Here is a 14,842-nt window from a genome sequence, read left to right as displayed (position 1 = left end):
TAGTTACCTCGATACCTAGAAGTAGGGACGAACTGCACGAAGATTGGTCAAGTTTTCGCGAAAATCTCCTACCCCCTTGCTCTCCACGAAATTCAGCCACAAAAGGAAGAAAATGAAGGAATTTTTGCTTTTTGAGCTATTTATAGGCAGGCGAAATCGCGGGAAAAATGAAAATTTCGCGATTCCGATTTTTGCAGCACGATCACCGTGGAATTCTAAGAGAGATTCTGGCGTCAGAATTCCAGAACTCAAAACAAATATCTAAGATTTGGGAAAAACGATATCCAAAACGCCAAAAGCGGTGTAAGTTAGTCTGTCCCGAAAAACTACTTTTTGCTGTGATGCTCAGACGACAAAACTTCCAACAGAAGAAAGATTGGAAATGTCGAAACAAGTCTGGCAACGCGGACGGAATCTTCGTTAGATGTCCCGAATAGAAAAAGTCTTCATCCTTCGCTCAAAACTAAGGTTTCGAAGCAAAGAAATTAGCGTCGGCGGACATCCGAAAAGTTAAACCTATCGTGCGTACAGTCCAGAGTTCCGAAATGAAACGCTGGTCGATGGAAAAATAAAGAGAAACTTTAAATTTTCCAAGAGTTCGAAATCTCACTTAAAACGTTGCTTTAAGAGCGAAATAGCCTATTCTGGACATGCTCGCCATAAGGCAGGTGTGCAGACGAATCGCACTAGCTCCGAAAGAAACAACGCCACATTCCTCGAGCAATTCCTGAACTTTCTTCTTCATTAATCTTTCTCAAATATCAAACTCCTGTCACGCTTACACTGATTCCACGCGTGAGTCGGAAATTAACTTGTTCCGAAAATCCGGGTCTTACAATAATCTTTCTTCCATCTTCAAGCCTCCTTCCTGAAGCATCCATCCCTCATCCTCCCTACAACCCAATCACAAGCCAAGGCCACTTTCTCCTCTCAAATACCACAACCAGGCTAAGCATCCACATTGACATACCAGCGTCCATACATCGCCACAATACAACCAACACCCTCAATTTCTACTCCCAAGGCCCACCTTGTTCAATTCAACGGCCCCTGCAATGTTTTCTTCTGGGCATGCTTCTTCTTCTTCTTGTTCCTCACATTTTTCCCTTTTTATTAACCCAATTCGTGGTTGAAAGGGGGTGTTGGGAGAAACAGGGGGGCACGACCTTCTAGAGGAACGGTGAAGAACACTTGGAGATTTTGTTGATGACCGGGATGGAGAAGATCTCTACGAAGGTATTGGTGACCAATCTGGGATGAGAAGCTTAGGTGCTATTGGATTGAAGCTTCATTTCTATCAAGTTTTGCTAAAAATCTAGGATAACCATTCGAACCCAAATACCCAATTGTCTGGCTCAACGATGCTACTTGAGGAAATGGAATTGGTATATTACAAAGGGAATATCTAAGACATTAACGCCCAAGGATCTTGTTTTTCGCTTCCCGATTTGGGAATTATTTTTTCCCCTGTTTCCTCTCCTATCTTTTTCTATTTACTGTACTTCTTCTCTGTCTCTCGTTTTTTTCTTTCTTTCTGTTTGGCCTTAGCCTCTTGTTTGGAGGGTGAGGGTGAGGGTGCAGGTAGATGGGAGTGAGAGTGAGGTTGCAGGTGTGGCTGGGTTGGGGTTGATGTTTGAAGATGATGATGATGATTCTGGAAAATGATTCTAAGTTAGGGATTAGGGTTAATTGGGGGTGAATTGAGATAAGTTTGGGGGAAAGTTAATTTAGTTGATTTAATTTGAGTTATAATTAAGAATATGATAATTTAGTTTAATAATCACACTTGTAATTTTTTTAATCCACATCACCTCATTAAACACAGTCAGCGATCCAAATCAGCGCTCGCCGGAGCTTCGCCCTCCGGCGAGGATCTACCCCAAAAATATTTCAAAGACGAGGACCAAATGCAATAAATTTTCCGGCGAGGGACCTAGATCAGACGGCGACACAAAGACAAAGAATAATATGATGCTTAACCCAAGAATTTAATAGTTCATAAAGTTGAATATGTATTTGATTGTGTTGTATAAGGATAAATTGTCAATGATTTTTGTTCCGTCATCACTGGTAGACACAGTAGACACCAGCAAATGGAAATCATCTGGAGTTAACCAAACAATGATTAGCAATAATCCAACGGACGACAGGTTACACTAAAAACGGGGTTTCCATCCTAAAAAATGATCATCTAATGATCATCTAAAAAATTAAGTCACATAAATTACAAAATTCGGAAGATGGTAACAGTAACGGCAGAATTGAAAATTTTTACTCGGAAGGATCTCACATCTACTAGTTCTTATAGAGATACTGTGGGGTATATTGAAAGAATACAAAGTAGTGCCTACTTTGAGGTCTCACTGGATGGTTCCTCTGTATTGCTACTGTGAATCAACTGATCAACAAGTAGAGACAGCCAATATTAGATTCAAACAGTAATATGCAGATACATAACATTATAAGTTTACAAGGAAAAGATGAGGAGGATGATCAAGAAAACAACTGATAAAACATCTAGTGTTTACCAAGGATCCCAGTTGTTCATATGCTTCCATGACTTTTGGATCTTCTTCATCTTCATAACCGATTTGTACTATTTTAGGTCCATTTACAGACCAAAATGCTCTTCGACCTGCCTCCTGCAAAACAATAACAACTCAAGGCATTTATATAGTGCATCAATCATAGTAATCAATCCTTAGCAGGATTGTGGAGTGCAGGATGATGGCTTCAATCAAAATTTATATATGTTAAATAATTGATATACTATCTCCGGTCTTTTTTATAAGAACCAAATTGAAGCATAAGAATCATCTTAGCTTCTCTACAGCATTTATTATTTTTTGAAAAAATACTCATAATTATCTATTAAACATTTTCTTACTCTCAATTAGTAAATGTAGTACATTAATGTAATACTTTCTGTCTCAATTATCTAGTTACCGAGAACTAGAAGTGTTTAGAGCATTTTCGTGAAACTAATATAATTTGAAGTTAAATTCAATGCTAGTAATAAAAATTACTACATTTTTAATGGACGTGATATAGTTAGTTGGTTCCTATAAAATGACAGGGAAGTATTACATACATAAATACTCAAAAGCAAAAAATACTCATTAAATATATATTTAGGGCTCGTTTGGTATGATGTATTAGACATGATAGTATAAACTTATACAATACATTATGAACTTGTCCATTGTTTGTGCTCACATTGTATTGTATAAGCTTATACATCAATCCCCTCTTATACATTAAAATGATGGATTATTTAATTAACCACCACCACCACCACACTCCACCTCTGCCACCATCGTTGATACCGTCATCGTTGCCGCCACTATCCACCACTACCATCATCACCTTCCAATACCACCACCATCACTATCGCTATCAAATTATGCAGTGTATGACCAAACGATGTATAATATTAAAATTTTATCAGGCCTAATACAATTAGGCTTTATACTATACAAAATATCAAATGAGCTCTTATAATCAAAATTCATAATCAGTGATGATGGAAAGAAATTTAACATATGATAGGCTAAACATAAGTTTGAGACAAATAAGAAGTCATCACAAAAAAAGACAAAGGTCAAGATAGTCTAGAAAAACAAAAATTGAAAGGGCAACAGAGCGAAAGTTATAAAATAGATGAAAGGCAACCTGAAGAAGAAAGAACGGAGTAGAGCAGAGAACTTGAAGAATAGAGTAGATGTGTGCAGGGGTGGCTGGGCCTGGCCCGAAAAATAAAAGACTTGGCGGGAAAACATTGCCATTTAGCCGGAATGACACCGGCATGAGGCATGTCAAAGGATTTTCTAAGATTATGATCCTCTCATATCACATAATAAAGTCAAGTGCAAGTGTGCAACGTTGTGTGTCTCTCTTTGTTAGAAGTCCTACATTGGCTAAAGATACAGACAAACAAGTGTTTATAAACAGTAGACCATTCCTCAACTCTTGAGCTAGTTTTTGGGTTGAGTTAGACCTCCCTAATTCTAATATGGTATCAGAACCTATCATAGATCTGTTTGTTTGTGGGGACCTCCCATATTTGAGTCACCCGTTGATATTTATTCCACTCTCCAAATGTCTAGCCCTGGGCGTGACAGGGTGTGTTTGAAGTCTCACAATAGCTAGAGATATGGCCAAACAAGTGTTTATAAATGGTAGAGCAATCCTCAACTCTTGAGCTAGCTTTTTGAGTTGAGTTTAACCTCCCTAATTCTAATACTCTTCATAACTACTTAAAGAATCCCACCTATTTAATAATATGAGGGAGATACACAAAATTTCAACATGAGTTTTCACATGAAAAAATCCTGATCCACGACCTAAAAGAATATGACTCTGGTATTGTTCAGCTGCTATAGCGGCAACACCAAAATGCAACATGATGCATAAAAAAGGCAGGTAGAGGTACACGGTGGTCCACCACAATACCATTGCTACAATGCAGTACATGATTTACCGGAAGCATCTCAATCAAGTTGATAGGAAGCAATACCAAATGTAAAGGTCTATCCCCGCACGAAGTGTAGGGGTGCAGCAGGGAATAGTTGAGCTCGCTGAGTTAGTTATGTTGAGTCAATTATTTGAGTGTTATTTTATGATTATGTCAGTTATTTATGGTTATTTAACTTGTCAATTGTGTTTTAGAAAACTGAATGTGGTAGTCACAAATAGGATCAGTCAGATTGATTAATTATCAGGAAATTCTGAAGTAAATTGGTTGGGAGAGAACTGGCTCTCGAACATCCAAGATTTGAATGTCAGTACTTAGAGAAAACTATCTTGTTTCTATTTCAATAAATTTCCAATTTCTTTCTGCACTTATCACAAGTTGTATTTATCATTGATGAAACAATGATTAATTAAAGTTCCAAACTAAAGAACGTCAAAATCAGTTTATTATAATTAATACTTTGGTCAGTTTATTATAATCAGTTTATTCTGTATACATTCCATTCAAGATCTCATTCCATTTACTAGATCTATCATAGGTAAAACCACATTCCCTTGGGTTAGTTAGAAACAGGTAAATTAGTGTTTTGTTAGTTTGAAGAGTTAGTTTTAGGGAGGGAATGTTATAAATACGAGGGAGCTAAGTTTGGTTATCTTTTGAGATTATTTGGTGTTTAAGACCTAAGCAAAGTGGCTGAGATTCTCGAATATCTCAACAATCTTCTACATTTCATCTCTCAATAATATCAGGGTTCTATCAATCTCCTACTTGAATACATAGTTTCTTTCAAAGTTCTATTGTAATTTTTCTAGCACCTAACATTTGGTATCAGAGCTCTCGATTCAGGGAGCTTATTATGGTTACCATGCGAACATAAATTGAGACTTGATGAGGACAAGAGCAAGGATCAAGAAGCACTTAAAGGACTTGGAGGACCAATGACGAGGGCTAGAGCTAAAAAGGCCAAAGAGGCTCTTCATGAAGTGTTAGCAACTTAGCATCAATTCTTGAAGATGGAGTCCATGTGGAAGATACTAAGCCCAAATTGGAGAATTTCCTCATATCCCATGATGAGGAGGACGCCCAAAATGAAGCCCACACTTAGGAGCTGAATTTGTGAATTTGTCTCTAGGTTTTTGAATCCAATAAAGCCCAATCCACCAAGGAACATTATCAACTAATGGGAGCTGATGTGGAAGATAAAATGGGCGAGTTTTACAGCTTTGTTGTGGAGAATATTCTAGTTTTCATTCTGTTTTTGTGGCTGAAATGAAACCCCAAGAATAGCCTTCATTAGTAGTTAAGTTTGTTTAAGAGGGAGTTATAGCTGTTGGAGGCTGCTGCAATTAGAGCCAATTAGAATACAGATTTAAGTTACATTTTAGATGTTTTAACTCCATTAACTAGTTATTAATTGGAGTTAATACCTTGTTCCTCTTTTGTAACCTACAAGCTAGCTTTCAACTCCTATTAAAGGGGGTCTGCCAAGCATTTCAGATTATGAATGAATTAGTATTTTCTGAGTAATTCAGATTTGTGAGAGTGATTCTCATAGTTCTTGAGTGATTCCAGAATTAGACTTATCAAAGGTTTGCCACCACCTTTGTGTGAAGTCTTCATCTTCCATTTCACTAAAACTTCATCTCTTTTCTGTCCATTTCCCTCCTATCACGAAATTCTTCTTCTTCTTACTCACATTTCAGAGTTCTTAACACCCACATTCAATCCTAGACGATCCATTTCAGCCCTTGCATCAACTTGGGGCATATCAAGACTAGTGAGGACAATCTGGAGCGTTCTGTTCAAAAGATGAGGTCAAAAAACCAAATCCATTTTGATAAGCTCCGCCTGCTCTTGCTGAAGAGAGAATGATGTAATCGAAGCCGGTCTCCCAAGAGACGTAATCGATCGCACTTGTGTGATGTGAGTGTAGGACAACGCAATCGTGAAGTTATTCTGGCAGGGATCGACGTTACTGAAATGGAACAGACGAAAACTGAATTAGTGGTCGTGGAGGATGTTGTTCAACCTAGGGCAGAGAGGAAACAGAGGGAAAGGAAGGATGGTATGAATTTAAATCTAATAGGAGAAGAGGATTGCCAAGCAGAAGCTGTTAATAAAGAGAATCTTGTGGGAAAAGAAGAGAAGAACTTAGCAAAGAAGAGGACATGAAAGCTGGTTAAATTTTCTTTGCTGGTCGAGCGACACCTGCTTGTTCCGACAGACCGAGGAGGAACGCTGGCAATTGGATCAACCGACCCCTTGAGAACCACCAGATTTAGTGCTAGCCAAGAAGGAAAGTGGGTCAGCAACTGTGACGGTGTGCTTGAAGTTCAGGCAGCTGTTGAAAATGTACTGAGGTACAAATACGATGTTCATAGCTACTGAGGTCCTGGAGGCAACTCTGGTGATTGAGCGACCACCATCCAAACCGCCCATCCAAACCGACGTACCATGGTGGCAGAGCTGGCGAGAAGGTAGATGCTAGCATGACTCCTGTGGAAGATGCAAAGGGTGCGATATTGCGAGATTCTACGAAAGCATGTGGAAGAGGTACGATGCACTAGATCAGTCCTTGTAGGAAGATTAACCACGTGCTGAGGTGGCAGTGGTGTGGGATCCATGTGGGTAGAGCTGGAGAGAGTTTAGGAGGAATAAAAAAGGGAATGCGGGAAAGGGAGGGTAGGCAGTTATTTACGTTGGGCTTAGGAGATAGAGGCACTCTCTTATTTGCCTCCTTGGTTGCTTTTTGTTCAATTCTTCGTTCTGTACACATTCCATTTACCAGATCTCCTACTTGAATCCATACAGTTTCTTTCAAAGATCTACTTTAATTTTTTTGGCACCTAAGATTCCTATAGCATAATGCTTCCTTAAGTTGTCTCCTAATCTAAGCTCAACTCAATAACAATGATACAGGAAATATTTTGAAACCAAGTATATCAAAAACTCTAGACAGCTTTGATTTCTGCAATACAATTGGACAGCTCTCAAGTTGGCCATGATGGTGAAATTTCAGCCTTCGATGATGCAAGATTCTTATGAGCTAGTCTTAGGCAGTGTTATAAAACTCGGCTCGGACCGGCCGGTTGAACCGGTCCGACCGGGAATCGGTCACCTGAGCGGTTTGAGTCGAGGATCGGATCGGCCATGCAATTGAACCGGTAAGAACCGGTATGACTCGGTCGGTTTACCTCAAAACCGGTGACTCGGTCGGTTTTTTACTGAACCGGAGAGTAGAAAAAAAAACGGCATTCTAGTATCCATTCTCTTTTAACAGATCTGCAACAATGCTGTGTCATGGAGCTAGGGGCCGTCCTCACCGTGCTTGTCCCTGGGTTATCAATTTCCGGCCGTCACGAGGTTGTCTCTTTCTTGATTTTAACTTCTCTTCACCCACATCGCTTTGCTCCCGCACCTTCATTGTATTCTGTTGCTGCTGCGTATTTGTGTGGCTGCTGTCCACTGTTTCTTTTCTTTAGTTACATATATGATATTAGAAATTAGGGTTTTGTTTCCTTGGGCTCTAGCTAAAGTGCAACCTTCTATTAGACTTTAGATTTACTGGGCCCAAAAACATGATCATATTATTTAAGAGTTTGAATGGGCCTAATATAAAACCAACAATTAGCTAGAGTACTATACAGTCCCTTACTCCCTTTTGCTAAATTAGTGGACAAAAGAAATCTTTTCTGATTTGTAGCAATAAGGTCCCAACGTGCATAATATTTTTATATATTATTACTTTAGGTAGTAATATGACCGTAATAAATTGCAAGGTTTTATTATGTAAATTATTTTTAGTTTATATAATTCTTATATGATGGTAATAATTTTAAATTTAGAATGTGAATGGCTAATTAGTGTTAGTTTTTTATATTTTTTAATAAAGACCGAGTCAAACGGTTCAACCAGTGACCCAGTGGTTGAACCAATGACATATTGACTCAGTGCCCTGACCGAGTCAATGACCGGTCCGAGTCTGATAACACTGGTCTTAGGGTTGAAGCAGACGTCTTCTACAAGTAACACGGAATAATTTGAATTGTATTACAAACCCTGAATAGGTAAGAAGTATATTTCAGAATGGACTGAAAGAGGAAATTAGGGTTGAATTAAAATTAAATAGGGTGGAACACTGGAACCCTTGGCTGGATTGATGAAACGTGGGTGGAAGAAGAGGGGGAGGGGAGGGTAAAGCTATGAACAGCAAAGGATTACCAGCTGTAAGGGGTGTCCACTCTCCAAAACCTATGAGCTGGGTAGTAGGGTCACAGTCACTGTAGAATCGGTAACCATTTTCCATTCGTCTTGAGGACAAGGTGAAGTTTTGTTGTTGTGAATTACACTGGCCCAGAGAGACAGTTCAGTATAATGGTCTAAATCTAATTGTTGGAGAAAGATGGGTCGAAATTTTAAGAGGGAAATGAAAAAGGAAACTGCCATTTTGGGAAGCAAGTCTGCTTACAGGGGAGGGTATGTTCTCTCGAATACCGTGTCCAAAGGGGATTTTCGCTTTTGTTCTTCACATTTCGCTTTTGTTCTTCACATTTTAAGGAGAAGAAAGCTCCTAAAAATCTTTGAAGTTTACCTGCAAGGAGATCAAGTAAATGGCTTCCAATGCTTGAGTACGAATTTCTGGATCACTCACTGGTTCACGCTCAATGGAGAGTGCAGTCCCAAGTTCAAGCGGCATTTTTGATCTGTCTACGTCACTATAGATCTGCATAAAAATTAAGTTATCAAAAAAGAGACATGAAACAAACTTAACTAGTCAAGATTAGTGAGAGTTAGTTAACAGAATTAGTAAATAAAATAATCATTAGTTAGTTTGATTAATGAATAAGGCATGTAGACTATAAATAATTAAATATGAATCGGGGTTGATGGAGGTGATTTGCCATTTTGAGAGAGTTTGGGCAGTAGGTGCAGACCGCATAGTTCTGCATTTCAAAAGTGCATTATACCTATTATATCGGGATTAATCCATATTTTCTTTTAATAAGATACTGGTTTCTATATCAGAGATCTGAGGCCTATATTCAGAGCTGTTGGTTTGTGGAATCCGGAAAAACGCAAGGCTATCGAAAGTAAATGTGCTGGTCCTGCGGTAATGATGGATTTCAACAAGTAGCTGGAGACCATAATTGACTAGATGCAGAAGAATAAAACAGAGCTGATGATGCGACACACAAGAAAACGGAGCAGATTGAGGAAGAGTTACAGGTGAGCATTGGAGCATCGAAGCGCTGGGAGGGAAGCCAGTATTGCATTATGAAGGGGGCGATTCAGACAAATTGCGTGACGACAGGGACAATGATGTTGGAAGATGGGTGGCAGAGAAAACCCAAACCATAATTCAACTTTCAATGGAATTGGCCGAATGGCTATCGAGAATTGAGGGCAAAGATGCAAGCAGTTATTAATGTTATAAGAGGTTCCTGAGGCGCAGAAAGCTAAGCCTCTTTAATGGTTTTGGAAGGCAAGGCCTTCACATGGCAACAACATTACACTGCCTACATGGTGAAACGGAACCTGGATTGGAAGAAATTCCTCAATGATACTGATGGGACTTATTATGACCCCTTGTCGAAGCTACTGAGGTTGAAGCACGGGCTCATTGGTAAAGTACATGGAAAGCATTTGTTGGACGAAGCGTGCAGTGGTGACCCCATGTCTCTTACCATTTTCTAGGGTGGCCTGAGGATTTCATAGGAAAAATCATTGAGGTTACACTAGCATCAACCAGTGCAGGAAGCTATAAGTTGCAGGATTGGAACAGATATTTTATTGGAGCTAACAGGACAAGAAACAAAACTTAGATTTTCAAACATCCCAGCATCAGGACGGTTAATGAACTAGTACATAGAGGGTGATTCAGTACAATAAAAATCGTAAAGTAATAGCATAGATCCCTAGTGTCAGGCCAAGCAAGAAGATCACAGAAGTAGCAGAGAAAAATAGTAAAGGGATAAATTTCAAACTACTACTAGATGCTGAGTACAGTAAGAGGAGAAAGAGCCTTCGTTTCAAATGTGATGAGAAATACAACATCTTAGGGTGATGATTTTGGAGGTACCCATTGTAGCACAATAAACAGCAATGGAGAATTGTGAGGAAGAGACAGGCTGATGGGCGAGAACAAGATGAAACCTGTGGGAATTCATGAGATATTCTAGATTTCTAGGAATGTTTAGGAAGAAACCCATAAATCTAAGGTTAGAATAAACAGATATTTTGTGTCATAAACTAGCCTAGAACATTTGTATATATTGTATAATTGAGCATGTAAATGCAATGAAACAATTCATTCAATCCTTAATTTTCTAGATGGTATCAGAGCGTTTGATCTAGGAGGCTTTTTCTGTGCACCATAAACCATAAATGGCAGCCTTCACTGAGGCTAAAGCTTTCTGTGCCTTCATGAAAATAAAAAATAAAAAACCCTTCAAGAAGACCCTTGCTCCCTCATTTGCCATTTTTCTGATCCTGTTGGTGGCTTAAGTCAGCACTCACCAGCCATCACTTTGCCTTGGGAATTTTGAGATCCTGGTTATTTTCTTCATCTTGTAGAGCGATTCTAGTGTCCCTATAATGTCAAAGGAAGAGGAGGTGATGAATCTACAGGAGACGCCTAATCCGAACAACCTGGAGAATCGCTGCAAAATCACATAACCATGCGATATTACGCCCAGTCACGATTTTGCATACATTGATCGCATGGGAAGTGAAGGGGAAGAGGAAACAATGATGCGATGGAGAGAAAGGTGGTAGTAAACGATTTGACGGTGGTGAAGAGCCGCTGAGAGAGGAATGATGACAGAGACAGAAACTTGTGGCTACCGGCGTGAGAACTGGAGGAGAGTTGCACGCAGAAAGTGGATTCACGAAGCAGGGAAGGGAACAGATGATAGAAATTTGTGGGAGGGGAGAGGAAATAATAAGTTACTTTTAAGTAAAAAGCTCCTCTTGCTAAGTTATTCTAATAAGGAGATTTTCTTTATTTTACACTATAAAAAAATAAGCTCCTTAAAATTTTAGAGCTTTTTCTAAATTCTGTTTGGCCCAGCTTTAACTTAAAAGTTGAAAAAAAGCTGGGCCAAACACTACCTTCGTCCATTTGAGAGGATTGGGGGGCCTTCGGAGTTTGGACACCAAGGTGGAGACAGTCGAAGTTCTATAGTTTGAGTGTGTGCACTACCTTTCTAACTGGGGGAAATCCATATCTCTTCTAATAGAATACCAGTTTCTATCGATTACATTATGAAACTATGTCCCATCATCTGATTGAAGTAAGTTTCAAGGACAGTAAAATAAATTATATTCATATTTTAATCTTTTGTATGACTTTCAGACGAGAATTTTAATCTCATTAGTCATTAATCACTATAAAGTAGGACAATCTCAAATTGGCCACAAGTGATGAAGTACACACAGACATCAATGAAATTAGAGTTATTGCGACTTTGAAAATGATTTAGCTTTAACTTGCTTAGTCAAAAATATTTCGGATGGGGTCGAAGTAGTCTATTCCACAATATATTGAAGAGAAGCTTTTAGGTAGAGAATGTAAAGCATGTAACCTTGTTTCCAGCTACTGGAAGAAGTAATGCAGGCCAGAGGAACTCTGATACCAAAAGCAAGTTTTGTAGCTGATTCTCAGCTTCAAAGCAACAATTGCGAATAGTTCCAGACACCTGATAGCAATAAAATATCGCAACAATTTTTAGCTTACAAAGTTACAAGCTATTAAAATTGACTAATAAAGAGCTACCAATCTGCTTTTCCTTTAGTAATAGTAACTGAAAGTGATAACAAAAATTGATGAAACTGTTATGGTGAAATGATAATAAACATAAGCAGATCAATCAAGTAGGAATTCAACAACAACCAAACAAGAACAATGTTAGAAACATACTGTATGCTCAGTTTAAAGAATACTCTTTTAGGGCGACAAAGTTTTGTTTATTTATTTATATTAAGCACAGAAACAGCATCAGTCTGTGTCTGCAATGTATGCTTAATACGCACTTTAGAATTAAAAAAAAAAAACTATTCAAACATTTCCTAATGCTGGGAAACAGAAAGCTTTTATGCCAGTTATTTTGCACATACCCCTTTCTTTCTCAGCGAACTGTTAGAATCAAACTGTCTTATTATCTGCTTTAAAAGACCCCGCTTTGGGTCAAGTAGAAGCTCTCTCCCTGCCCGCTGCTTTGAGATGTTAACAAGTATTGAACCAACATGTTCAAAAGCATCATCTGGTAAAAGCTTCTACTGAATCAGCATGACAATTCGTGGAGAGCTAACAATGATCACAACATTCATCTAAAAGGCACAGAAATTTTTCCAAACTAAAATGTCAACTTTTCTAGTAATACTACTCCCCATTTGTTGAACTGAAAAACCCAAGTTTCATGTTTCCCTTTACATATTACAAATGAGAATAAAAATGAATTGTAACCGCTTATGATAGGCGCCTCAGTGGCTCAGCCTAAAGAAAAACTGTTTACTGTTCAGAATTCAATAACATGTGAAGAGATCCAGGGGTGAAATCAGTAGTCTGTGGACACGTGGTTAAAAAATACTTTTAGTAGAACAGGCAACACCGAAGTACTGAAAAGTGTAGAACTACAACCATGTAGGCAAAGGAATTAAGGATAGTTATACAGAATTCAGAAGGAGTGTTCAGAATTCAATAACATGTGAAGAGATCCAGGGTGAAATCAGTAGTGTGGACACGTGGTTAAAAAAATACTTTTATAGTAGAACAGGCGACACCGAAGTACTGAAAAAAATGTAGAACTACAACCATGTAGGCAAAGGAATTTAAGGATAGTTATACAGAGTTCAGAAAGACGCACCATCACTCTCATGGGTGGTTCTACAAAATGATCTCACAAGCTTCATAACATATAACCCCCGCACCTTGTCATCTTCAATCTGACAACCAGCAGAGAATTGCTGATAGTCAAGTCCAGATAACGTGCAAGATAAAAATGAATGATGTTTTTCTCAATAAAATAAATATCATCATCAAATTACCTACTTTAACGCCATCATGGATTTGATAGGAACAGAATTATATTATAGAAATAATGATACAACTCTGGTTTTCGAGAGCTAGCCTCTCCTAATAATACTGGAATTAGAGAGTCCAGTCCTCACCTTAAAACACAACTTCTGAACATCCTTCAGTTCAACCCAACCCCTAATATATAACTTACTGCTATCTAATAACTGCTGCTGTCTAATTTTAAATTCAAACTATAACAGTTACTAACTGCTAAAAACTACCCAACTTATAACAATTAAATAATAACTTCCTAACTGCTATCTAACTGCTGTCATTGTTCATGCGCACTGCCACTTGTTGTCGAGAATCTAATGGGTCGTTCCCTATCAGTATTACACCCTTTTTGCTGCTTGTGACATCATGACATGATCATTACATGTACTTCTCATAACATAAATGCCAAATTGTTTACAAATGAATAAATGAAAGCCCACCTGAAGCAAGGAAGCAATACCAGCATCAAGTTGAGTGAGATTCACTAGAAGCATGACAAGCAAGGGAGTAACGCTACAGTCCGGCTTGTACAAAACATCCATAGCTGTGTCAATCAATCTCATCTGAACCATCTCCGCCGCTAGATTCAAATTTTGTGAGAGGTTTACAAGGGCTTCAGCAGCAGCCTCTGAAACCTCCTGAACAAAGTATCACATCATAATCAGCTTGTCTCTCTTCAATTCCATAGGGAGTAAATAATCAAATCAATTAATCTATGTAGATATAGTGTCAGTCAAACTAGCCCCAAACAATTAAAATTACAGTCAAAGTGGCAAATATTAGTGGAATAATTTGACGTTCCATGTTGAAAACCCTAAGATACGTAGAAGAAGCAAAAAGTTGACCTTGAGTGCAGTTAAGAGGCGAGACAAGGCAGGTATAAGGGTGTTAGCGTGATTGGCGAGAGAGTGCAAGCCGTCATCAGAACCAGTTAATCCTCGAACTATGTCAACGGCAGCCTTTGTGATCTGCGGCGATGGACAAGTTAGAAAGCTCACGAGTTCTTCCAGCTCCGTCGCCATTCTCAAATCCTATTAGGGTACAGAATTGTGAACTTGAGCTAGTTTTTTTTTAAGGTAATTGTTATTCTCACCACATTAAAATGTGAAAATACCGTAATACTCTAATAAAAGAATAACTTCTCATAACTTCCCCAAACCACCACCCGTCACATTTCATTTCAAATTTTCCCTAACCCGCCACCCCCCAACACACATTTCATTTCCTAACTTCCTCCTCCTCCTCCTTCTTCTTCCACCATGACCCACCGCCACTACCACCGATGGAAGGAGTGCTCA

General features: G+C 38.7%; 1 protein-coding gene across 3 annotated transcripts; it reads right to left on the bottom strand.

Moving 5' to 3' along the window:
• Positions 1-1,987: 1,987 nt before the first annotated feature.
• LOC130711096 (uncharacterized) lies at positions 1,988-14,599 on the bottom strand. Of its 3 annotated transcripts, none has more exons than XM_057560556.1 (8): positions 14,390-14,599; positions 13,985-14,182; positions 13,339-13,438; positions 12,590-12,735; positions 12,058-12,171; positions 9,066-9,197; positions 2,529-2,642; positions 1,988-2,398 (listed from the first exon to the last, which is right to left on the bottom strand). In XM_057560556.1, exons 1-8 carry the CDS (start codon positions 14,564-14,566, stop codon positions 2,348-2,350), a joined length of 1,032 nt encoding a protein of 343 aa, XP_057416539.1. In that variant the 5' UTR covers positions 14,567-14,599; the 3' UTR covers positions 1,988-2,347. The 3 variants fall into 3 exon arrangements, with proteins under 3 accessions (XP_057416539.1, XP_057416540.1, XP_057416541.1); XM_057560557.1 differs by having other exon boundaries at positions 13,339-13,417; positions 14,390-14,598; XM_057560558.1 differs by lacking the exons at positions 12,590-12,735; positions 13,339-13,438.
• Between the last annotated feature and the right edge of the window lie 243 nt (positions 14,600-14,842).

This window comes from Lotus japonicus, chromosome 4 (assembly GCF_012489685.1).
Source record: "Lotus japonicus ecotype B-129 chromosome 4, LjGifu_v1.2".
NCBI classification, from domain to species: Eukaryota; Viridiplantae; Streptophyta; class Magnoliopsida; order Fabales; family Fabaceae; genus Lotus; species Lotus japonicus.
Note: the sequence above shows the minus strand (reverse complement) of the source record. Positions and strands in the feature narration are given on the sequence as shown.

Bases quoted from the DNA above. Each gene is read 5' to 3' on its own strand.
- LOC130711096 (XM_057560556.1), bottom strand. From the start codon at position 14,566: ATGGCGACGGAGCTGGAAGAACTCGTGAGCTTTCTAACTTGTCCATCG. The intron at 14,183-14,389 runs GTCAACTTTTTG...TACTTTGTTCAG, and splicing joins GCCTCTTAACTGCACTCAAG to GAGGTTTCAGAGGCTGCTGC. The intron at 12,172-12,589 runs GTATGTGCAAAA...TATTGCTATCAG, and splicing joins GTTCGCTGAGAAAGAAAGGG to GTGTCTGGAACTATTCGCAA.